Here is a 25,288-nt window from a genome sequence, read left to right on the forward strand (position 1 = left end):
TCACTTATTGAGATAAAATTTGTTGTTGTTGTTGGCTTGTTGTCACCGCCTTCTTTACTTACACTGTTTTGTAGATGAGATGAAATGTCATGAATTTTGAGCCTATGATGATAATAAGTTTTATATATTATTTATTTGAACTTTTTATTTTAACAATAAAACAAAGGACATTCTCATTCTTACCTCAAAATGTTTAGAGATAGGAATGAAAATAAGTCAAGCTCTGCAGTAACATAGGCTTAATGCTAGAGCTTGTGAACATGTTTTCTTTTCTTTTTTTTTTAATTAAAATGCATAAAATCTCTTTGAATTTTGAGGTAGTTGTTTATCTCTCTTTTTATCTTTCAACATTTAAAATTAACCTTCTTAAATTTTAATTTTATTTTTCAAAACTCCCTGTAATTAATTACCTATTATTTTATTAATGGTTATTATCATGTCATATTAAACTCCCATTCAAAAGAGTATCTTCATTTATATTTTAAAATCTAACCTATATTTATTTAAATAGGCCTTTAAAAAGTCTTAAGAAATAGGCATTGAAGAACATTCGTTAGATTTTAAGCCTACTTAAATCACCAAGATTCAATGATTTTAAATTAAAATATAATAGTATAAGTTAAATGTATTTAAGATAAAAATAAAATAAAATATATAATAAATAAATAAGATATAAATAAGTCAAGTCTAGGTTTATAGGCCAGGTGTTGAAAAAAAAAGGCTTAACCTATTTAGCTAAACAAATTTTAAAAATGTATCTATTTAAATTGTGGACACAATATCATTGTTCATACCATGATCAAGTTCGAATTAAATAGAGTCATATGTTTTAGAACATAAGATATATTATGAAATATTAATAGGAGTATACCAAAATTATTTTTCTTCTATTTAAAACAGAGAATTAATGATTAATGTTTCATAAAATCCCTTGTATATTAAAACATTATTTTTTAAAAACATGTCTTATATTTGAAATAGAGGGAGAATTTTTTTTCCCTTTAAAATTTAGCTTCTAATCACTGAAATGTTTTACTCTTGCATCCATTAAATGTGATTTCAGGCATTACATGATATAAATTTATCCCTGAATAATAAAAAAATTGCTAAACAAATTGTCAAATTTGATATTAATTTTTGAATAAATAATGTTAGAAACATGAAAAGTAATTCATCAGTAACCAAATTTTTTTTTAAAAAATACATTTATTGGAAAGCAAGTAAAAATAGCCAAGGGGTTCAAAAACATAGCATTCTTGTGGATTCATTCTAAAAGACTAGACGTAGTTGTAGATAACATCATGACACCCACGGGAAAAATATAATCAAGAAGGTGCATGGAAATCCTGAATTGAATTCAACAAAGATTTAGTTTCCTGTCTTTTCCATCATCAATACGAGCGAGTTTCCTAATTTTAAGGAAAGTATGAGAGGGGCATCTCATCCCCACATATGGGTGATGAGCATTTCAGCGTCGTCCAAATTTAATTTAAACGATACAATTTTATAGTTTTTAATTTTTATTTTATATTTATTAAAATAAAAATTTTAAATTTTTTTCATAAATATATATTTATTATAAATCGAAATTTAATTTTTAATATTTTTTAGAAATTGAATACATCTCGACCTCGCAAAATTCACCATTGTCCCTTCAATTTTACCAAACGCTCTCTCCTTTTCCACTAATTGACAAATTTCCACTTTCAGCTCCCAACATACCCCGCAAACATTTATTATGAACCTCAAACGAAGAAATCAAAATCCCTTTTCAGTTTTCATTTTCACTTTTCAGTTAATTTAGAAAAATATTTAAAAAAAAATGAAAAAAAAAGAACTAAAAACACTCAAGCTGTGAGAGAGCTATAGGGTGCCGGTATGAGGTACCCTTGGCAGAACATGAACCGCCGCAGCTTCAAGCCCCGCCGGCAACTCCACCACCCAGATCCTGGCCGGAGCGGCTGTCACGTCCACCACAGAAATCCCACCACCGGAAACGACACACACTCTGCCTCCTTCAGCAACCACTTGCTCCGCCCCTCTCAGCCTCTCAGACTCCATGATTATCTCCTCCCAAGCGTCCTTCTCTTCGTTATATTTTCTCAGAGCACCGTTGGCGTCATCGACTCCGTACATTACCGTTTCCGCCATAGCACCCACCGGTCCTCTCCATCCATGCAACATCCCTCTCGGCATCTCCTGCCACGTGTCCCTCTCAACGTCGTACACAATCCCTTCCTTCGCCGCAGCGTCGCCTTTCACGTTCACCATGCACAGCTTCCCTCTCCATCCCACTGCATCAATGGCCTCTCTGCTGAACCTCCCGTGTCTCAGATCTCTCTTCTTCTCCCACTCGCCACCGCCATTAGGGTTTCTCGTGAAATCCCACTTCTCCATGGACCGAGCCACGTTGGAGGAGAACTTGGTGCCGATCCCGCTAGCTATGTAGACGGAGCCGCGGGACGCTCCTAGGGCGCACCACCGGCGAGGAGTGTTGAGGGTGGGGCCAAAGCTCCAATTTTGAGAAATGGGGTCGAAAATCAGAGGGCGAGACAGCGCGGCATGGAGGTCGTGGGTGGAACCGGCGAGGAGGATGAGTTTTCCTGAGACGGAAATGGATTGGATCGGAAGGTTCCGGGAGATGAACGACGGGTGCCGCCGGAGGAGGAGTTGAAGCGGTGGGTCCAGCGGCGGTGGAGGAAGAGGATGCCACGTGGAAGAGATCGGATCAAAAGTGAAGATTTGAACATTAGTTGAAGGCAACCTTGTGAACTGTGATGATATCGGCGGGGTTGGGGTTGAAGACGAAAGGAAAGCGTAGAGAGAGAGAAAAGGAGGGAAGGAAGGTAAGTAAAGAAGACGACGCCATGAATGACAAACAGAGAATAGAAGAGAAGGATCTTTGACGAGAGAGAGACAGGATTGGGCCAGTGGATCAGGAAGACCTGGAATCAGAGGCTGAGGATGACGATGGTTCTTCTTCTTTTGGCATATCAGAGAACTTGATGAAGTTTTGGCCATGAAAAATTCTGCAGATGCTTCTGAAACGTTCAAGTTGGAACCAGAAAGCTAGCTTTTGGGAAAAGTTTCAAACTTGGTAAGGAAGTGGGTTCCGGTATACTTACTCTGAGGGAAACACTTGATAGGCCAGGACGAAAGCTGCTGGTAAGGTCGGTTTCGAATATAATAAAACGATAAAGCAATGCTTGATTCATAGGTATAGAAACACACGCATATATATATATATATATATATAAACTGACAAAAGTAAGGAGGAGTGAGTGAGAAGAAAGATGGAGTTGCAGAGAAAGATGGGGGGATAGGGACAGAGAGAGGCCCGTTCCGTTATTATTAGTTTTTTTTTTTTTTTGCTTTGAATGAAAGATTTGGTAATATCATATTCATATGAGAGGGAGCTTGTGGTCCTGGAATGGTAATAAATAGGGAACTACTTTTCGGATAATTAATTGAAATTTGACTCTGCTTTTGAGTTTCTCACGCGATGCATGAGCCCAAGCTGGATCTGCGAGGGTTCGAGTGGGAAGAATGTTTCACTTTCTGATTTAAACTTCGATTTTTGTGACACAAAACTTGCTACAAACATAAGCTGGGGTTGACTACGGCTGGCATTTCAAACCGTTCTTAGAGATTTCCAAGGCACAATCTGTAATGTTGGTCAAGGAGGACCTACCAGTAATGGATAAATACCAACCGCGTTGTTTTAATTTGTATATTGAACACACATAAATGAAGGCTTTTACCGATCCTATTTATAAATTACTACTTCTAAATTCCAACATGTTTCATTCTTTTAATGCACAAAGTGACAAAGAGGACCGTATATATATATAATGATTATATTAGACACATTGATATAGGAACATGAATATATATATTCAAGTTAACATCTGCTAATTGAATGCTAACCTACTAGTGAGATGAGTTCTTGTAAATTGTAACCCTTTATTCAATACCTGGGATCAACGATTCAATGGGTTTCTATACCAGGTTGGGGCAACTAGATAAGCAATGTGAAAGTTAAACAAAGAACATGACTTTATATGAAATTTTAGTTAATATCTTACATCTTAAATTATAAGACACTTTTAAATAAAATTTTACAATTAATGACCCTCATTAAATATACTTAAATAATCTTATTGTTTTAAAATAAAAATGTAAACTTTTAAAAATATCCTTCATTTAATAACCTTAAATTTACATCTAATTAATATTAAATAGAGAGATATGATAACATTAAAATAAATTTATTTAATAAAATTTTAATTTTTTTCAAATATCTTACATTTTAAAGTTGTAAATTTTTTTTAAAAGTATTTTATAATTTAAGATGTAGGTAGTAAAATGAAATTATATCATTAAGGAGTGGGGGCACAATTCTATTCCATCACTTATGTTTTTCGAGCTGCGCTTTGTTGGATCAGAAACTTTTGCAACAATTACAATATCAACTCCTCTCCACTGCGTCTAATTTGGTTCATGGGAAAAACTCATTGCAAAGAAATTACTGTTCATGAATTCCCACAACAATGTTTCCATGCACGTAGCTTCTTTACTTCTTAATTTTCAGCATTTTAATGTCCAACTTATAACTGATGAATATTGCTTTTCTCTTTTTACTTTCTCTTCATGGCTTATGGCCTTCAACGTTGTACTTTTCTTTTTTTTTTTTGGTAATATAATCCCTCAATTTTTTTCCATAATTTGTTTTTACTAAAACTAAAGAAAATCTTGAGATTTATTAACTCCCTTTAGAAATATAATAAGTTTTTAATCTTATCCTGATTAAATATAAATATTTTAATGATGGTAAAAAGAGAAAATTTATGAAAAATTTAATGATATGACTTGTAAATAAGGCCACAAAAATTTATTCTTTTTCTATCTTATAAATAGGACTGAAAAGGAAGTAAGCCCTTGGTATGGAGAATTGACTGGAACTAATTTTGTTTATTTTTTAATTATGATTAGAAGTTCATGCGAGTTGGATCATTATTGAACTCTTGAGGATAGATCAAGGTTTATTTTAGGCTCGGATAGCTGATTTTACTTGGATTGAAAGCTTTGTTTTTCTTTCTTTGGCAACACAAAAAATTATGCAAGCAAGTGAATTAGAAATGAAAGGAAACAAATACCAAATCCTTAACGTGGAACTGATCAAGATCAAGCACGAGCAACTTTAATTGAGCACATTGGGCCCTCTTTTACTTTCTAAGGTGCCATGATATGATCAATAATTCACCCTACAATGTTACTTGTTCTTTAGAAACCAAAAAGTGTACAAGTTTGGTACCATTTTTGGATCCGTCTTTATGAAAATTATGTCAAGTTCCTTAAAGAATAAGGATGACGATGATTTAATGGCTATGTGTTATTTCTTATTTCTGAATTCAAGGTTGTAACTAATAGAATGGAACAAGGGAGTCAAACTTCATGACAAGAGGTAAGTCATGATCCAATCTAACTGGCAAAGATGTGATTTTTGTTTTTTTTGCCCGGCAAAGATGTGATTTATAAGTATTTATAAGTATTCTTCAAGTTGTACGATCAACCCTACTTTTAATATAGTTTCCTAAAACTCAATTCAAATAAAAAAAAAATTTCCAAGTAAAAAAGTTGTAAAATGATAATTAATTTTTAAAAAATTAATTGATGACATTTAAATTTTTAATAATTTTTTAAAAATAATTTTAAAATATCCATCCATAGAGTTATAAATAAAAATTTCAATTATAATTTGATAATTATATTAAAAATTTAAATTCATTATCTAGAATTAAAACTCTTAATTTTTTAATTATTTAATAACATACTATCTTTTTTTAATCAACATTTAATAACATACTACCAAAAGCAAAAATGTTTTCCATTATGGTCCCTGTCTTGACCAGTGAATAGAATGACTATTATCACCGTCGAGCTCAAGTTTTTCCCATTACAAAAGTTTAGATTTTAAATTTACTTGATGATATATTTATATTGACTCAATCATGACGGTCCTTTGTTGCGGGTCCATTTTAGCGTCAAAGCCATGCATATTATTGAGGTTTAATGTGCCATTTTTGTTAAATTGTACTGTCATTCTCTCTCCTATTCTTATTTTAAAAAATTACATGTTAAGTTTCAATTTTTAAAAGACTAGACGAACATTTGTTTAAATTTAATAATGAAATAAAATTATTTTAATTTTAATTATTTAATGTTTAAAATATATTTTTTAAAAATTTAAAATTTAAATTCCTTTTCACTTTATAATTTAAAGTTTAAATTAGATATTAATTTTATTGGGAAAATAGTTTTTCTTCTTTTGTAGAAAAGACATGTGAAGCAAGCAAGTTAGTACTTGCCTACCCGGTAATGAGAAAACCGTGGATCGCAGGAAATGCGCATTCATATTAAATGAATAGGTGTTTCATATGCACGTGCATAACGTTATAGCCTCATAGGCTTCGAGCTATTCTGCCTCCAAAGATGAATGAGATTAAATTGGGTTCACCTTCTCATCCCCATTAGATCATTAGCTGTGTTTTAATTTCTCCATCTTTTGAATTAACGAGAATTTACATTTAACAAAATATTTTATTTGAATATACAAAAATTTATAATTTTAAATTTAATTTAAATATAAATTCATTTTAAATTATAATTGTCATATACTTTTAAATTCTCTTTATACTTAAATTATTTAAAATTTTATTTATTTTAAACATCTGTTTCTTCTCACATTTTTATTATTGATACCTATGGCTATGTGACCTTCAAATCTTTTTATATATTTAGATTAGATAATTTAGTCAAAATTAATTTTAAATATATAAATTATTGTAAAGGATATTATTTTTAAAATGTAAATATTGATAAAATTATATATAATATTATTAAATTTGTTGAATTCTATTTAATAAATAAAATATGTTAATGTTAACGTTGTCAACAACAACAATGATAACGTAAATTTTGTGAATTTATTGACTAAACAATATGTGTAAAATAAAAAGTGGTTAGGATCCAACAATAATTAATAATAATATGAAAAGTCAACAACAACAATGATAACATAAATTTTGTGAATTTATTGACTGAACAATATGTGTAAAATAAAAAGTGGTTAGGATCCAACAATAATTAATAATAATATGAAAATTGATGAGAGAGACACGAAACTCTCCAGATGCAACACAGTGGTAGCCTGCAACACTCAATTTCACAACACTCACCACTTCTCCTTCACTCCCACATGCAAAACGGAGGCTTACAATTTGCTAGAGGGGTGTGCATCGGAGGAAAAAATTTTGACAATTGATACATGAAACTAATGTTAAGATCAATTCTGATAAGCCCTTCTTGTTAACTTATAGCAAAACGTGGTTAAAAGTACAAATAAGTGATTATAAAGAAAAATAAAGTTGTTTGGGTGATTTTCACCAAAACCATGGCTTTGGTTCATAAAATCAATTATAACCCATATCCATACAGGGCCTAAGAACAAGTTTCCAATCATTTAATTAACGTGCTCACGTTGGTGTTATCATAGTGAATTTCACTATGTTGAAAATGACTGGTTGACTGAAAGGAATTTGATATCCTTTAAGTAAAATCTCAAGTTTGAGTTTTTGTTAATGAACTAAAACATGTTGACAGTGTTAAGGTATGTCTGGATTGGGGTCTGCACGCATTCTAAGGCATGCCCAACAAAAACTCGTCCCTGATTTCTTCAGTGCACACTTGGTAATTTGATTTGGGCAAAACAGAGAGTTTATGGATCTCTGTGTGTGTCTGTGTGTGGATATCTTTTGTGTGAGCTAATCTGCTTTTCTTTTGGTGGGCCCAGGGGGGGGTGTGGTGGGGAGCAGAGACGAGCCAGGCAAGAGCAAATAAGCAACATGGGAAGCAAAAATTTCAGTCTTATCAAACGAACCTTATTTTCATTGACCTCGCTTCTTCTCAGTCTATCAAATGAATGACCTGTGAAGAAAGCTTCACTTGCTCGCTTCAGTAGACTCATCAGATATCCTCTATTCCCAAGGGATCTCAACAAGATTAGACATCGGAAATGGTCGAGTTCCTATCTGTCTCATGAAATGAAAATGGGAGGGCTATCTTATGACATAAAATCCAAGACAATAAAAAAGAATACATTAAACGCAACAAATGATTAGGACAAAACTTATAAAGTATGATTCATCACGCAGTCTTCTTACAGCACAACCCCAAATGTGAACGATTGTTAACATGATGGGTGCACACTTCTTACATTAAAGTTGCCAGTCTACGCGATCAGACTACAACCATATTGCAACCGGCAGCAATATTTATTCATATGCCCAAAAAACAACTTCACAATTAAAAGAACAACTCCTGCTCCGACGGCCAATATCTGAGGTTCTAGTGATAATCAATAGGAGCTGCAGCCTCCCTCAGCTGACGCCCTTGATAATGTATGTCCTGCATTTCATTACAGTGAAACAACATCAGTATTATCAACCCATAATACATAACCAAAATTCAATTTTATTCCTTTGGTAATTTAGACCCATGATATTCCAACTAGCCATCCAGTCAAAGGCAAACAATATAATCCGCTCCAAGGTTAAATTTTTCCCAACAGAATTGACCAACCTAATGTTTAAACCAAACCACACATCTATCAACATTTTGGCCAGTTCCTTGAGGTAGATCAACCCGTGACGAAGTGTTTAGCGCGGTGGCATTTTTGCATATCTTATAATATCATCAATAACATCCAAAAAGGCATCTGTGCTAGGCATTTTACAAATATCTGAATGTAACAATCACAAACATCTAAAATAATTAATAGAGGGAAAACTTACAGATGCAAAGTGGTTGACATCACGGTGGTGGGCTTCATCAGCTCTGACTACCACGACGACATCTCTCAAAGTGGAGCCAGGAGGAAGCTGCCAATAGTCGATGGCAATGGCCGGGGCGGGAACATTCTCAATGGTGCCCTTGTCCAATTCCTTGAGGAACTCAGTGTAGGAGTGAATGGCCTCCTCTTCAAGGTACCCCACCATGCGGTGTGCGAATTTAGGGGACAAAAAATAACCCAAGAAGTAAGCGTTGAGGAACACACCCTGGACGGCTATGACCAGGGCTCGCTCGTACCACCTGGGCTTTGACACCTCCATGAATGTCATCAAGTGCATGCGCTCGTTCTCTGCTTCTTCTAACAGCGCCTTGATCCAGCCCCCACTGTGTTCGAATCGTCTCAGCGACTTTAAGTGCAGTATCATCCCTGCTACCATGCCCGGTACAGCCGCCACTGTCTCCAGCATCATTGCTCGGCATCCATACCGTTTCTGTTACATTTGTGTGCTCACCATGTCAGACAGATATAACTTTCCCCTAGAATTTAGTTCCACATTTTTAACATGAGCAAGTGTTATAACATAGATTGAATGGCAAACTGATTATATATGGAGGACCCCATAGTTTTTTTCCAATTAATAAGAGATTTATTGACAAGAGGACCCACTATAAAATCTGATGAAGAACAACAGAGATGATATTTTAACCAAGGAATACTGGATTACAAGTGTTCTCGTTTCAAGGCAGTTACAAAGGCAAAGAATTCCCTGTCCCAACTCAGCAATTTTTTTTCCGGGTGTTCTCATATAAGAAATAAAAGGCAGGTCAAGAAGTCTAGATAGTTATAGTTTTTTTCTCGACCAATATCGAATTCCAAGGATTTGGGCTCACATACAAAAAGTAGTGCGCTGTGGTCCAACGTTTGGTCCAACCGACAATTTAGTATAATCACATACAGCCGAGGGAATGGAGAGCCATCAAATAATCAAATTCAAGTTAATCTAATTAGTGCGAACAACATCCTTTTGACTTCAAATTTTAAATCCTTCCCCTCCGACAATTTTTTATCCCCCAAAAAAATGTTTTAATGCCTCGCGTATTTTCTTTTGAAACATGCTTATTAGTCATTTCATATATATTAATCATAGAAATAAATTGTATGAAATGGAAAATATATTAAAGTAAATTAAAGTCTTTTCAGGAAAATTTTATCTTCATTCTTAATAATAACATAACTAATGATATAGCTAACTAGTTCAAGTGGCAAAGTAGAATTATTGTACGTGGATAGTAGTTAAAGATTAAAATCAAATCCCTCTGATGCAACCAGGACGGATCCAGAAGTTGAAACATGGGGGCCAAAATGAAACATTACAAGAAAGTGAGGAGCTAAAATTAACTTTTGCATATTTTATAAATAAAAACTGATATATTTTCAAAGAAAATTTGTAATAAGATCAAAAAATAGTGATATTCTTTACTCGTTATATAAATATTTGAATAATAAATTATTAATGAATTTTCCACAATAAGTATTATTTTATACAGTAAGAGAAAGATCAAAATTTTGTTGTAAAGGAGATTATGGAGAAATCTTATTACTGTAAGAACTAATGAATAATACTTTAATATTAAAACCTATAAAAAAAATCTTAAAACTAAAAATTAAAATTAAAATATAAATATATGCGAAAATATTTTATCATCCTAATATATTTACTTATATTTATTATGAAGTTATTTTTTAAATTTATATTAAATTTTTTTTTTTAAAATTGAAGCTATTTTTTATTATATTAATCTAATAAATATTTAAAATAATATTTTTTGCCATCAATTTAAAATAATAATTTTATAATTCCCTTAATTTTTTTTGGGTTTTGCCGCTGTTATTAAATAAACTGAATCATCAAAAAAATAATAATTAAATGCATAGGCATGAAGAAATATGCAATAACAAAATTGAAAGGAATTAAATATTCAAAATAATATGAATCATTGATATTTTATTTTATTTTATTGGCAAGAGATTATAACCAAAGGGTAATTGGGACGAAGCAATTTGCTTAGTAGCTAGTACACAAAATTATGATTCAGACCCTTAACTCCTTGACCACTTTGTTTGAATCTCTATCACTCATGAGCTAAGTTTTTTTTTTAACATTTTATTTAACTTTGATAAAATAATATCTTGCATAATTTCAACAACAGTTTACACTCCAGTTTTGGAGATCCCACGAAATATATTACACGCAATATTTTGTGGAAAGACCACGATAAAGTATTGTGTTCAGCAAAGTCAAGTTAATCCAATCCCAATCAACTGACTGAATCAAGATCAACTTATCAATTATACATGAATCTACAGATCAATTAAAAATTGTGGAGTATTGATTATTTTATAAAAATCATTTTTATATGAAATAATTTTTATTTTATGTTTTTGTGGGTGGATTGAATTGCAAGTCAATAAGTCATGCAAAAGCACTTTTGATTTGAATTTCATAGTAAAAAATATTTATATTCATGGCCTGGGATTCGGGCTTTTTTTGTGGGCAATGATTTAAGAATTTAGTTGGAAAAAATATTCCATCTTTTACGAATTTTTTTCGGGTTTATTTTCGTTCTTGAACAGCTAAACTCGATCGTGTCGGGCTCAGACCAATTCTCTCTGGATTAATTGAAGAAGAAGAATTTAACTTTCCAATCATCCGAATTACTGGATCCAAATTTATACACAACCTGCCAAAAACCAAATCCGAACATGACCCACGTTCAAGGCAAATCATGGCCCCAAAAAAAAAAAAATCAAGGCAAATAAAAAAAATAGGAAAAAAATTATGTGGAATATGAATGAGAAGGACCACAATTCTAGTACCAGAAATTTATAGATAAACTTGCTACACCAATTTATCTATGATATATTCAATAAAACATGATATAGAGATGATATTAAATATAAATTAATTATGATATTAATGATAATGGGAGGAGAGAAAAGTAAAAAATTAAATATGTATTTTATTATAAAAATAAAATTATTAAAAATAATGATATATAAAATTTTACTTAATTGAATCGATTTAATTTTATTGAATGTAAGATGGATAACTTTGCAATATGAAACAATTAATCACCATGGGCGTATAAAGAAAAGGAAGTGTTTCTCTTATCGACTATCGTGTGCGGGTGATGGAAGAGATACCTGGAAGAATATATCAGTGGGCCATCGGAGAACCTTTACAGTCCAATAAGCCATCTTGTCCAAATATGTCGCCGGCGTATGGTGCTTCTTCAGATCAATCGACACGTTCGCTTGGTACGTCTCCCACGGCTTCAAGATCAAAATCACCACGCACAGACAACAAAAAATCCAATCCCAATCGCTCATCAATTTTGAACAACGTGTAAGAGAAATCCAAAGAAATGAAATGCTAATTACATACCCTAAAGGAATTCCACCTCCATTCTGTACCGTCCGCTTTCGTGATCTTCGCCGGTTCAATACCCCAATAGCTCACCACCCCCTTCCCGTCATTGTCGCCACCCACACTGCTTTCGCTTGAAGCAGCCGCTGACACATACTGCTTCTCTTTCTGTTCCACTGATATAGTGCTCGAATTCCGGACACTTCCGCTGCGGACCAATGGAACCCTAAGCCAGTAGCCGAGATTAGCTCTACTAGCCCCAACCGGATCACTAAAACCCATGGCTGCATTACTCAGCGCCGCCTTGCTGGCCAGAGCACGAGCGGTTGTACCAGTGGTGGAGAAGAAACGTGAACCGGCCGCGACGGCGACTCGGCAGGTAATAACACCACGGCTCATCATTTGCGAAGGAATCCAAGGATGTGGGATATGGAAGGATCTGTGAAGAGAGAAAATTTGGAGAGAAAGCAGAGAGAGAAGTTACGACTTACTAGCTGTTTGGTTTCAGTCGTGGAGGGGTTTTGCGGTTGGGTTTTTATAATGGGATTTTGCTTTATTAAATAACATAGGGGGAATTTCCTTATCTTAAAATATGAGATAATTTAATAAAAATAAAAATTATTAATAATATTTTTATAATATTATACTTAAAGAGAAAAATTAAAATGATAATAAATTTAAAATTATATCAAATGAAAAATATTTTTAAAAATTTATATTTTTATTTTAAAAAATAAGTTTATAAAGTATCATTATTGAATTTTATTGATATATATAATCTTTTATCAAATTATCTTGTAATTATCACTCCCCTCAACACATTTTTTGTGTGGAAAAAATTTGATAGTTAATCCATGACACCTTATAAAATTTGATGAAATATTAATCAATTATTTCTAGAAATATCCACAAAATTTAAAAACAAAGTTAATAATTTTAATTAACCTTTTGTTCGAATAGGAAGAAAATTATAAGCGAAAGAAAACTAAAAGAAAAAATAAAAAACTACTAAAAATAGATAAATTTTTTATTATTTTTATAAAATTCTTCTGATATTTTCTCTTTTTTTTTTTACGTTTTCTTCCATCCTAACTAAGTCATGAAAATTTAGAATTTCTATAAATATTTTTAAAAATTTTTTTGAGACTTTTAATTAATTTTAATCATCTTTTTTAATTTATTTAATTTGATTAAAAGTATTTTATAAATAAGAATGGAGGCTTTGGCGATGGTAGGCTTTGTGTTTATGAGTGTTTTTAAATGTTTTTATGAAAATATCTTTGATGTTTCTGGAATTTGGACCCACCTTTGTCCTAATTTGAGTTGATTCCATTCGTGTCTTGACTATTCAAATTTTTTATTTTATTTTGACATTTTTCAATTCAAATCAAAATGTTAATGATAACATTAAAATTAATATTATTTTAATTTATTACTGATGTCGCAAATGATAAACATATTTAATGGACATTTGTATATAGCTCAACAAATTCAATTTCTTTTTTCTTCAATAATAAAAAATTTAGGTGTATTGTCTTGTGACTTATCAAGATCGGAGGATACTTACAAATTTAAAAAAAGTTTATAAAAATATTTATAGATTATTTATTAATAAAATCCTCACAACGATAGTAGTGTTTAAATTTAAACATTTTGTGTGACATGAGCCAAATTGTTATCAATTAAATCAACTTTGCTAGTTTGATTCAATTTTGTCTTCAATTTGATTTGATTCTCTACTTGACAAGATGGTTACTGGAGGGAAAGCTTAAGACCTCATTTGGTTTGCAAAATGAAATATGACGAAAAAGGAAATTTTAAAAAATCAACTTGTTATATGTAAAATATCACTTGTTATTCAGAGATTATTACGGGGATATACTAAATATTACATTTATTAATTTTCATGTAATAATAAAGAACGATGAGCTTATAATTTGTTCCCCATGAGATCATTTTTATCTGAAAGAGAACCGAAATTCCTTTTCAAGCTTTCGATTTAATCCAAAATTTTTAGGACAACTGTACGGCTGTATCAGGGGTCTGGGTTCTCTCAAAAAATTGCACAATGATTTTTATTACTTCATGGAGACATAAATAACAAATTGGTAATGTCTATCAAAATTACTATTTGAAATTATTAATAAAATAATAAACAAGTTGGCATTTATGTAGGCCTATGAGCAAGTTGGCATTTCTTGGCGAACAAGGAGGCCTGGTCCTCGTGTGGGTCATGTAAGGCTCCGAATTTACAGCTATGTGGATTCCGTGGGCGGGTGAGAATGTTCAATGAATGGTTTCATTTTAGACTAAAATATTACTGATAAACAGGGATTTTTATTCTAAATGAAATAATAAGGATACTATATATAATTTTTTTAAGATTCATAATGTCATCACTTACGTTAAGCAAATTTTGGATTATAAAATTGTAGTTTTTGAAATAATTTACTCCAACTGAAGGTTTGTTTTTTAGTTCGATCATCGGCTTTGTCTGGTATAAGAATGATCAAATTGCCTCAACTTAAAAAAAACAAAAACAAAAACACAGACAAAATATGTGACATGAGGCCAAATTGAAGATGCATGCCCTTTTAAGATAGCACAGCATGATACAAGGAGCAATGTAAATCTCACTGTTGATATAAAAATCCTGATAATGAACAATTTATAAGCATTTTTATAAGGATTCTGTGCTTGAAAATATGTCATGGTTCTCATGCGTAGCCGAAAAATTAAGATTCAACTAACCTATAACATTTTTTTAACAAAAATAAAAACAGCACATTTGTTAAATAACAATAAAATTACAACCTCATTATCAATTATTTATCGTCAAATATAATCAATGATTGGCAATGACCTTTTAGCCTAGATGCACCAAGGCGCCTTCGAATGGAGGAGGTCATGTGTTTGAACTAAATGGCAGTGTTCAGGTAATTATCGAGAGAAATTGGGGGGCTTTTCCATGAGAAAGTGCAGGCAACTCAAAAAATATTTATACACAGTTACTAGTTTTAATTAGGAGTGCGAGATATATATATATATATATATATATATAGGTATTTGATTTGTTTTATTCTATTTTGCATAGGATAGAAAAATAATTGAAATAGAGATGAAGAGTTATATAGAAGGACAATATTGCTTAATTCGAAATGGCATGATCACATGAAGGCTGCAAGTGAGATTGAGGTAACGTAGAACGTTGGTGGAAGTTGAGGCACTCGTAATGGTGACAGCTTCACCCGGAGGAAGTCACCCCTTCCTAACTTGAACTCGTCACTCATACAGTGCAAAAGGATGCAGTGAAAGCTCAACAAGGAATGGGATCAAATTATACCCTCCCAAGGCTATTATTGATGATGAATCGTTGATAGAATCACGCTCCGCATGTTTGACCATGTCTTCCCTGTTTATGGCAGCTTCATACTCATCCTCAATGTGTAGCTAATGATCATACATTTTTATGCATATCTACCTGATATTTATGTAATTGATCCATTACTTAAAAAGAGGATATGGAAGAGCCACTGAGAGAGGATATATTGCGTCGTTGACTTCTTGGAAGTGTTGCAAGTATGAACTAGCTTAAAGGATTTGCGTAGAAATGTTGGCAAAAGATATCTTTACATCCTTCAAGTCCAAGGATTGTTGACATAGCGCATGCTCCATATTTACATCATCCTTCCCACTCTACATAATGACACTACAAACAAATGTCACGTGCAAAGAGTATTTTATTCAGACCCAAAAACAAATAATGACCAGCTTTTCCATGCTCAGGTTCTAGTGATAACCAATAGGAGCCGGAGCTTCCCGCAGCTCTCGCCCTTGACAATGTATGTCCTGCAATTCATCATCCACAAACAACGTCAGTACTATAATCCCATAATACATTAACCAAAGCAATTTATTATTTTGGTAATTTGGCCCCCACAATATCCGAACCAGCTCTCCAGTCAAACATCACTTCAAGGATAAAACAAAGCTGACCAGCCGAATATTAAAACCTGTAAATACTATAAAATAGCACACATCGCTCGACAACTGGGCCAGTTCCTCAAGTGCTTGGCCCATTGTAAATTTCCATATCTTAGATCCAGAAAGGTATCTGACTATACCAATCCAGCAATTTAAATATTCAGAGAGAGGAAAAACGTACCGAAGCAAAGTGGTTGACATCCCGGTGGTGGGCTTCATCGGCTCTGACGACCATGACGACATCTCTCAGAGTGGCGTCAGGCGGAAGCTGCCAATAGTCGATGGCAATGGCCGGGGCTGGGACATTCTCTATATTGCCCTTGTCCAATTCCTTGAGGAACTCGGTGTAGGAGTGAATAGCCTCCTCCTCCAGGTACCCCACCATGCGGTGTGCGAATTTAGGGGACAACAGATAGCCCAAGAAGTAAGCGTTGAAGAACACACCTTGGACGGTTATGACCAGGGCTCGTTCATACCACCTGGGCTTTGACACCTCCATGAACGTCATTAAGTGCATACGCTCGTTCTCTGCCTCTTCTAACAGTGCCTTGATCCAGCCCCCACTGTGCTCGAACCGTCTCAGCGACTTGCAGTGCAGGAGCATCCCTCCTACCATGCCCGGTACAGCTGCCACTGTCTCCAGCATCATTGCTCGGCATCCATACCGTGTCTGTTAGATTTGTCCACACAGCATTAAGGCAACGTGAGGATACAGAACGTATATAAATAGAGTTTCCGAATTTTATACAATATGCTAAAGAACTGTATAGCTTGAGGTCAGAATCTTTAAGCTTAGTATAGAAATTTTAACAGGAGAAAATGATATGATCCGATAGTTTTCTTCCAATGTCAGATATATTGCTAAGAGAACCCACTATAAAATCTAATAAGAAGGAACATAAATGATACTTTAACCATTGAATACTGGATTACAGGTGTTCCTACTCGTGTCATAGTTGTTAGAAAAGTTGACAGAGACAAATGAGTTCCCTGCACCAACTCTGCAATTTGTTTTTTCGGGTGTCCGCATAAAAGAAATAAAAGGAAGGTCAAGAAGTCTATTTATTCCTTCTTTTTTCCTTTTTTTTAAATAAACTGTTTAGTCATTCCCTTCTCGATCAATATATTTGGGCCGACAGATAATACCTCTTTAAGAGTCAAGACTCGATACAAAAATTATTGGGCCTGATGTGCAACGTTTTTTGCAACCGACAATAAAGCATAATCACATACATCCGAGAGAATGGTAAGCCATCACTTTATCAGATTCAAGAATCAACTGACCTAATTAAAATGCCAAGAAAAAACATAATTTTGAACCTTTATATTTTTTTTCAGTTTTATAGATCCCTACATTTTTATTTTTCAGTGTTGCCTAAATACTGAAAAATAAAAATATAAAGACCTTAAACACTGAAAAAAAAAAGTATAAGAACCTATAAAAAAATATGATTAAAGTGTAAAAATTTAAAGTTATGTTTTTCAAATATCAATTCTAAACATACAATACAAACACCAACCGATTAAATGCTACTCATTTGATTTTTTTTATAAATTATTTCTATCAATTTCATCAATTGCAATGCGAAAAAATAAAAAAAATAAAAATATATAAAATTTTAAATATACTCCTATATAAAAAATATAAAAAATAATATTATATTATTTTTTTTCTTATGAAGAGTAATTTTAAAAATATTTTTTAAATATTATTTAAAAAATAACACCGTAATTTATAAATAAAATCAAATATATTTTTTTAAAATGTGCTTTATAAATAAAATTAAAATCGGAGGGAGTGCATAACACGTAAGTTATACATATATAAACATATTAATAATCATTTTATAAACTTTACTTTTTAAATATGAATCTTAACTTTTCTGAGCTTGGACTAGATTGAAACTTGAAAGCCAATCCTAGGTATTTTTTATTTCAATTTTATTGTTAAAAATATTTATTTTCACGGTTTATAATTTAGGTCGAGAAACCTTCAATCTCCAATAAAAATTTTACAAGATTTTTTTAAGGAAAAAACGGTCTTCAATCTCGATCGATTCAGACTTCAGTCCGATTATAGTGGATAACTGAATAGAATTTTTCAGTCATCTAATACCTCCATACGTCATAAGCTACATTAGGTCGTTCTGGAATCAAATTATATACATTCTGTTTCAAACTGACAAACTGAACCGAATACGCAAGATCACCATTCTAGGGGAACTAAAAAAACAAAAATCAAGAAAATTTTGCAGATACTGACCTTTTATAAGCCATGTTGTGTATGAATAGAAGCAGGACTACGGAGAGAAACGGTCTAACTTGGAATTTGGATGATTGCAGAAGAAATACTGTGCATACCTGGAAGAATATGTCCGTGGGCCATCTGAGAGCCTTGACGGTCCAATAAGCCATCTTGTCCATAAATGTCACCGGCGCATGGTGCTTCTTCAGATCAATCGATAAGTCAGCCTTGTACGTCTCCCATGGCTTCATATCAAAAACATCACGCACAAATTATCAATAATCCCATCCAAATCGATCAATAACAAAAGCGTGCAAAGAGAAATCAGAGAAATGAAATGCATACCCTAAAACAATTCCACTTCCATTCCGTACCGTCCGGTTTCGTGATTTTCGAGCTTTCAACGCCCCAATAACTCACCACCCCCTTCTCGCCTTTGTTCCCACCCACACTGCTATCGCTTGAAGCAGTGGCCAACGGATCCTGCTTCGCCTTCTCTTCCACCGACAAAGTGCTCGAATTCCGCACACTTCCACCGTGGATTAACGGAACCCTTAGCCAGTAACCCAGATTCGATCGGCTTGCCCCAACCTGATTACCAAAGCCGTTGGCTACATTAGAGAACACCGGCTCACTGGCCACAGCACGAGTGGTTGAACCAGCGGCTGAGAAGAAACGCGATCCCACTGCTACGGCGGCTCTGCGGGTAACAACACCATGGCTCATCATTTTCAGAGGAACCCAAGAATGTGGGATATGTAAGGACCTGTAAAGAGCGTTTGTTTTCCAAGGAAATAGAAGAAAGTAGGAGGAAAAGTATTTGCTGTTTGGTCACAGTTGTGAGGGGGAAGAATTTGTAGTTGGCTTTTATACAACATAGAGAGAGTCGGTTTCGAAGTAATTAAATGCTAATTGGAGGGCTTGGGGTTTACGAGAGGTTTAGAACCTTAGAAACGTGGCTCCCAGGTAAGATCCTTGATATTTCGTCCCGATATTTCTAGACCCGCCTTCGTGATTAATTAAATTTGGTCCTCATATTTGGGGATAATTTTCGCAGCCCAGGTCAAAATAACGACGACAGGTTTGACGATTTTGTAATTGAAGACCGCGACCAGGGTGAATTCAATTATTATTTTTTTGGTAAATTTTTTTTTAATCATTTTGGCAGTACATCATTCCATCTCCTGGCTGGCGGTTGTACTACTCCACATCTAATCCCTCCAATAAAAAAAATAATAAGACATATTTTTAAGTAAGGTATTTTAAATTTTTTTAATGTATAATTAATGAAATTAAAAAATATATTTTAATAAATAAACTACTCAATCATTTGTTTTCAACTTTAAGTAAGACATATAAAGGTAAAAAAATTGTGTTGTTTTAAAGATGATTAATTAATGAATTAAAGAGAATAAAAAACCTTGGGTCTTTTAACGAAGGAGTACATTACAACAAATCGGAAGTACTTAGTGTGTTAAATTACAAATATTAATTAATAATTAACAACTTTGGTCAAATAAAGTTGGCATTTCTTGGGGACCAAGACAAGAAGGTTAGGTTTTCGTGTGGTCGACGCAAGCCAGCAAATGCGCGGCGAGACACAGCCCAGGCAGTTTGTGTGGACGAGGCCGAATATTCCGGTTTCCCCTTATAATAATAATGAATTTAATAATTTAATTTAATCAACACTTGTTACGTAATATGAATTTAATAAACACTATTTTTTTGGTAATTGGAAGATGATAACGATACAACGTATATAATTTTATATTCATAGTGTCATCGATGATCAAGAAAAAGATTACTATATATCACGTTAAAAGTTATTCAACGTTCATTTAGAAAAATTATTATTATAACTTTTAAAATTATTTTATCAAGTTAAGTTTTTTTTAAATAAAAGTGTGTCATTAACTTGTTATAGTGTAGATAAAGTATATGTTAGTTCTTTAATTTTATTATAAAATTTTATTTTAATTACTTAATTTTATAAAGTATATTTTTAATCATTTAACTCTAACACCATTTGTTTTAAATTATTATTTTTTCTACCGACGACGATTGTTATTTTAAAAAATTTAAACTTACTAAATCAATATTTAAACATTTTTGTTAATATTTAAAATTTTAATGTTAATTTTTTTATAATGAAATTAATGATATTAGAATTAAAAATTAAAAATATATTGATTTATAATTAAGAAATTAAAATAAAATTTTATATAAAATTAAAAAATTAAAAACATACTTTATTTTTATATTTTTGGTAAGTACAGAAAATAATGGAATTGCCTCCAGTGAACCACCCCCCCCCCCCCCAAAAAAAAAAACAGACAAAAACAACCACTGACAGGATGGCGGAATTGGCCGAGCATTCTTTGTTTAGAGAATTTCATTATAAGACCAGATCCATGATTTTCTTTCAAATCAATCACAACTACTTCCACTTAAAAATATAAGATATTTTTTTAAAATTTCAAATTATATTTTTATAATAAAAAAACTAAAATGCCATTTAATTAATTTTTATATAACTTCACCTATTATTTTAATAACGTTATTTGTTAACTCATAAATGAACTTTTTCTGTGGCCAAAATATAAATGAACTTGTTAAAATATACATTATGTATATTCAATATTATTTCATAACAATCTAAAGCAGATTTATTAAAACCTTAACTTAACTTATTATTTTAATAATATTACTTGTAAATTTAATAAAAGAACTTGACAACAACACATATTGCATATTCAATCTTATTAACTTATTACAATATAAAGTAACCTACTATTTTAGTAATGTTATTTGTTAACTCAATAAATAAACTTGTTACAGTATACATTTGGCATATTCAATGCTATTATGTAACAACATAATGCAGACTTGTTAAAATTATAACTTTATTTGTTACTTTAGTAATTTTATTTGTTTGAAATTTTACTCGTTGCAAAAAATTAATTGGACAGCATTTTAGTTATTTCCCTATAAAACATAATTTAAATTTAATCTTTTAATATTGCAATGTAATTTCAAAATTGTTTGGGATTTATTTAAAATAAAATCACATCTTTGGTCCTTGAATGAAATTCTCCCTTTTTTTTTTTTTTGCTTGCAAGAATCTCATTCAAGATGATATATTTATGTGTCATGAAATATAACATGAAATTACACCACAAGAGGTTGAGTTCAGATTGAAATAAAGTAACCAAAGTATCCCTCTTATAGCATGTTGGTGCTAACTTTACGTGTTAAATCAAATCGGTGTAATGAGTTAAATTTATTATAAGTTATTATTATAACTTGTGAACTCAATTGCATTAATTGTTAATACTGCTGTGTTACTTGTTATGTCCAATATATTGTAGTTAACATAATTATTAATTCTTGAAAAGACTTGTTCATCTCATATGCCTGGCACAAAATCAACAAGTAATGTAGGGGAATTGATAAAAAAAATTATGAAATCAATAAGTCCTCTTAAAAGAGTGATCCAAAGGTTAATTACAATATGCTAAAATAAGCATATCTGGATGACTTTGCTTTAGAATTATATTTCACTTCAAACTCAAGATCTTGTAGTAGAATTTTAGATTGCGTTGGACCTTATTCATAAATATGTCACATATGTAGTTTCTAGATGAAATTCTCCCTCATTTATTTTCTTTCTTTTTGGCCAAAGAGAATATTACTCTTTAAAATATTCTCTCAGATCACAATACAAAACATTATGTGTAACATCCCAATTTAAATTTTAATAGTTAATTTGAGTTAATAGAAATTTAAAAAAATATTTAGAGGTAAGCAAATTAGTAGAAAATGATTATTAAATCTAATTTATGATATAATTCTAAAAAAAATTAAAAAAAATTAATTATTAATTAATTAAATAATAAATAAATATTATTAAATTATTATTATTATTTTAAAAAGAAAGAAAGAGAAAAGGTATGGAAAAAAAAAGGGAAGAAGAAGTGAACTTTCACTGCTCTTCCGATAATGATTATGTTTATATAATTAAAAAAAGAAGAAGAAGAAGAGAGAAGAAAGAGTAAATAAAAAAAATGTGGGACCCACAGTATTTTTTTAAAAACCCATCCCTCCTTCTTCGTTTCCTCATTTCTCCCTTTTTCATTTCTCTTCGTGCGCGAACAGAGGGGGCGACGGTGTGCAAGTTCGCCGATGCTGGGTTTTAAGGTAAGAGTTTTTAATAAGATATTTAGGATGTGATTTTAAGCTTTTTAAGACTAAGTAAGTGTTTTAAAATTTTTTTTTAGTCATCCTTCTTCCTTGGTTTCTGATTTTATAGTGGTAGAAAATTTAAGATCTAGAAGAGGGATGAATTTATGTTAAATAAATATGGTTTTTGAAGTTGTTAGTAGTATAATAAATATTCTAGAGTATAAATTTATTGGTGATCTTTGAATTTGTGGCTTATGGATCAAATTCTAGACTAGATCTGAAAATATATGTTGATTTATTGAGGTTTAGATGATTATTGGGATGAGAAATGAATTATTATGGCTATAGGATTATGATTCTAAGTTAGAGACTTAATTTTTAATTTTTGAATATTTTAGGTACGAATTTATGAAATAAAAAGAAAATTTTGATAATAAAAATTAGTTTAGAAGTTGATTTTTAGATTATTAATATTTATTGATAATTAAAAGAGGAGTTAAAAATTTTACTTAATAGTATTGACTCTAGATTTGTATTAAGATTGAGATTAGGAATTATGTTATATTTTTAATTCTATTATTAGAATTATTTTATTAGTTTCAAAAAAAATTGAAACTAATATTTATAAATAATATGTTATTTGTAGATTGTATTATTGGTGAAGATAGTGGTGGGAGAGAAATTGTAAGGAATAATTTATTGAAAAAGCCACGAGGTAACCATGCTTTTAATTTGTGATTTGTGTTACTTCATGTTAATTGGGTGATTATTGAGAAAATTATAAATTTTGTAATATTATATAATTGTGCAATATTATTATGAATTTATTTGATTATTGTGGGAGGTGTTGGGAGACTTACTATTATTGTTGTATTTATGTGCCACGTGGTACGCCCCTATTGGAGTTCAATAGGTGGCTTGTAAGGGCTTGAGCTAATCTACCTTTGGCCGGGTAATTTAGCACCGAGTGAGGGCTATGGCTCGAGGTTAATGGAGGGATATAAGGATGGTTGTTTGTGTGTATTGTAATATTTCTTATATTTGTTGGAATTATATTATTTTTAATTTTCACTTAGTAAGCACACACTTAACTGTTTGTATACACTATCATAAATTGGCTTTGGTTACTGGGACTTTTGAGTCTCATTATGTGGTTAACAATTTTCAGGAGAAGAGCCACGAGTGACACGGGGAGAAGTCCTAAAGGCTTAGTGGTATAGATCCACTGTCTCTTTTGGGTATTTAATTTATGATTTATAATGTGATATATTGCTAATATTAAGACTTTTTGTTTATTGTCAATTATATGAATATATAAATGTAATCATGCCTTTCAAACTATTTTTATTTTTGATACAATTTGGATTATTGTAATTTTAATATTTGATTTACTTTGGATTGGTTAAAATGGCATGATTATAAGACCAAATAACTGGTTTATGTTGAAAAATGACTAAATTACTTATTTTACTTGTTGGGAGTATAAGGATGGACAAATGTGATTTAGTTTACTTGTTGAGAGTATAAGGATGGACAAATGTGATTTAGCCTAATGGCAAGTGGGAGGTAAAAATTTATCTGAAATGTTATAGTGTGTGAGTTGAAGCCAATTATAAAATATTTTATATTAAAATTATTAATATAAGAATGTGTTGGGTGGCTGTAATCCAACTATGGTTGAGTTAAATTATTTAAAAAAAAATTTGGTGTGTTACATTATGTAATTTTTATAATTTCTTTTTAATTTTATTATTATTTCATTTATTTTTAAAAAGTAATTCATTAGAATTTTAATTGAAAATATGTGAAATTTCTTAAAAAATTAATGGTTTACTAATTTTGTTAGAATTATAAAATAGTTACCAATGTCTTATATTATAATCTATGAGAGTAGGATTTAATATTTTACAAACTATTATTAAAACTTGAATTTATTTTGATAAAAAATTACAAAATATTAAAAACTAGACACTCAAAATTTGATTCAGAAGTTAAGACAAGAGGCAGGGTGTCCCGTATTTTTTTTTTTTTTAAAATGAGACTAGAGGGGGCAAATAGGAAAAATGACAAAAAAAAAATTTCTTCAAAATTTATAAATGACAATTAGGAACTTGAAATTAATATTTATTTTTGTCTGTCATTTTTTTTTTTGTGAAATGACATGTTTTCCTGTAAAGAAAATCATTTATCCTAGTAAATTAAATACTACTTTCTTTTAAAAAATGACTACTTTTCCTATGAAAACGGAATAGCTAATTACAAGTTTTTTTGTGTGCAAATTTTTTCAACTGAACAACTTGTAATTTGATATTTCGTTCTAGTCATTTTTTGAAAGAAAGTGATAATGATTTTTAATTGTTGGAATTTATTAATAAAAAATATTACTCAACACAACGAATAACTTATTATTCCATTTTAGTTATTTCTTTTAAAAAAGTAGTCATTTATTAAAAGAAAAGTAATAATTTACTAAAGGAAAGTTGATTTACAAAACAATTTATAGTTTTTTATTCTATTTTATCACGGATAAAAAAAGTAATCATCTTTTCAAAACAAAATAGTCACTGATAGATGCAAGATTTACAACTTTATATTTTAA

General features: G+C 31.4%; 3 protein-coding genes across 3 annotated transcripts; all 3 read right to left on the reverse strand.

Moving 5' to 3' along the window:
* Positions 1-1,751: 1,751 nt before the first annotated feature.
* On the reverse strand, positions 1,752-3,255 carry LOC129284515 (F-box/kelch-repeat protein SKIP25-like). Its single transcript, XM_054920020.1, has one exon. It carries the CDS (start codon positions 3,019-3,021, stop codon positions 1,864-1,866), a length of 1,158 nt encoding a protein of 385 aa, XP_054775995.1. The 5' UTR covers positions 3,022-3,255; the 3' UTR covers positions 1,752-1,863.
* A 4,921-nt stretch (positions 3,256-8,176) lies between these two features.
* LOC129322720 (ubiquinol oxidase 1, mitochondrial-like) lies at positions 8,177-12,788 on the reverse strand. The gene is made up of 4 exons (XM_054969068.1): positions 12,297-12,788; positions 12,056-12,184; positions 8,853-9,341; positions 8,177-8,466 (listed from the first exon to the last, which is right to left on the reverse strand). The coding sequence occupies exons 1-4, from the start codon at positions 12,678-12,680 to the stop codon at positions 8,407-8,409; spliced, it is 1,062 nt and encodes a 353-aa protein (XP_054825043.1). The 5' UTR covers positions 12,681-12,788; the 3' UTR covers positions 8,177-8,406.
* Positions 12,789-15,812: 3,024 nt separating this feature from the next.
* Positions 15,813-19,452, reverse strand: LOC129322753 (ubiquinol oxidase 2, mitochondrial-like). The gene is made up of 4 exons (XM_054969119.1): positions 18,853-19,452; positions 18,624-18,752; positions 16,444-16,932; positions 15,813-16,127 (listed from the first exon to the last, which is right to left on the reverse strand). The coding sequence occupies exons 1-4, from the start codon at positions 19,234-19,236 to the stop codon at positions 16,068-16,070; spliced, it is 1,062 nt and encodes a 353-aa protein (XP_054825094.1). The 5' UTR covers positions 19,237-19,452; the 3' UTR covers positions 15,813-16,067.
* Positions 19,453-25,288: the final 5,836 nt, after the last annotated feature.

Source organism: Prosopis cineraria, unplaced genomic scaffold, assembly GCF_029017545.1.
Source record: "Prosopis cineraria cultivar Desert tree isolate PC_DT_omini unplaced genomic scaffold, ASM2901754v1 PC10, whole genome shotgun sequence".
NCBI classification, from domain to species: Eukaryota; Viridiplantae; Streptophyta; class Magnoliopsida; order Fabales; family Fabaceae; genus Prosopis; species Prosopis cineraria.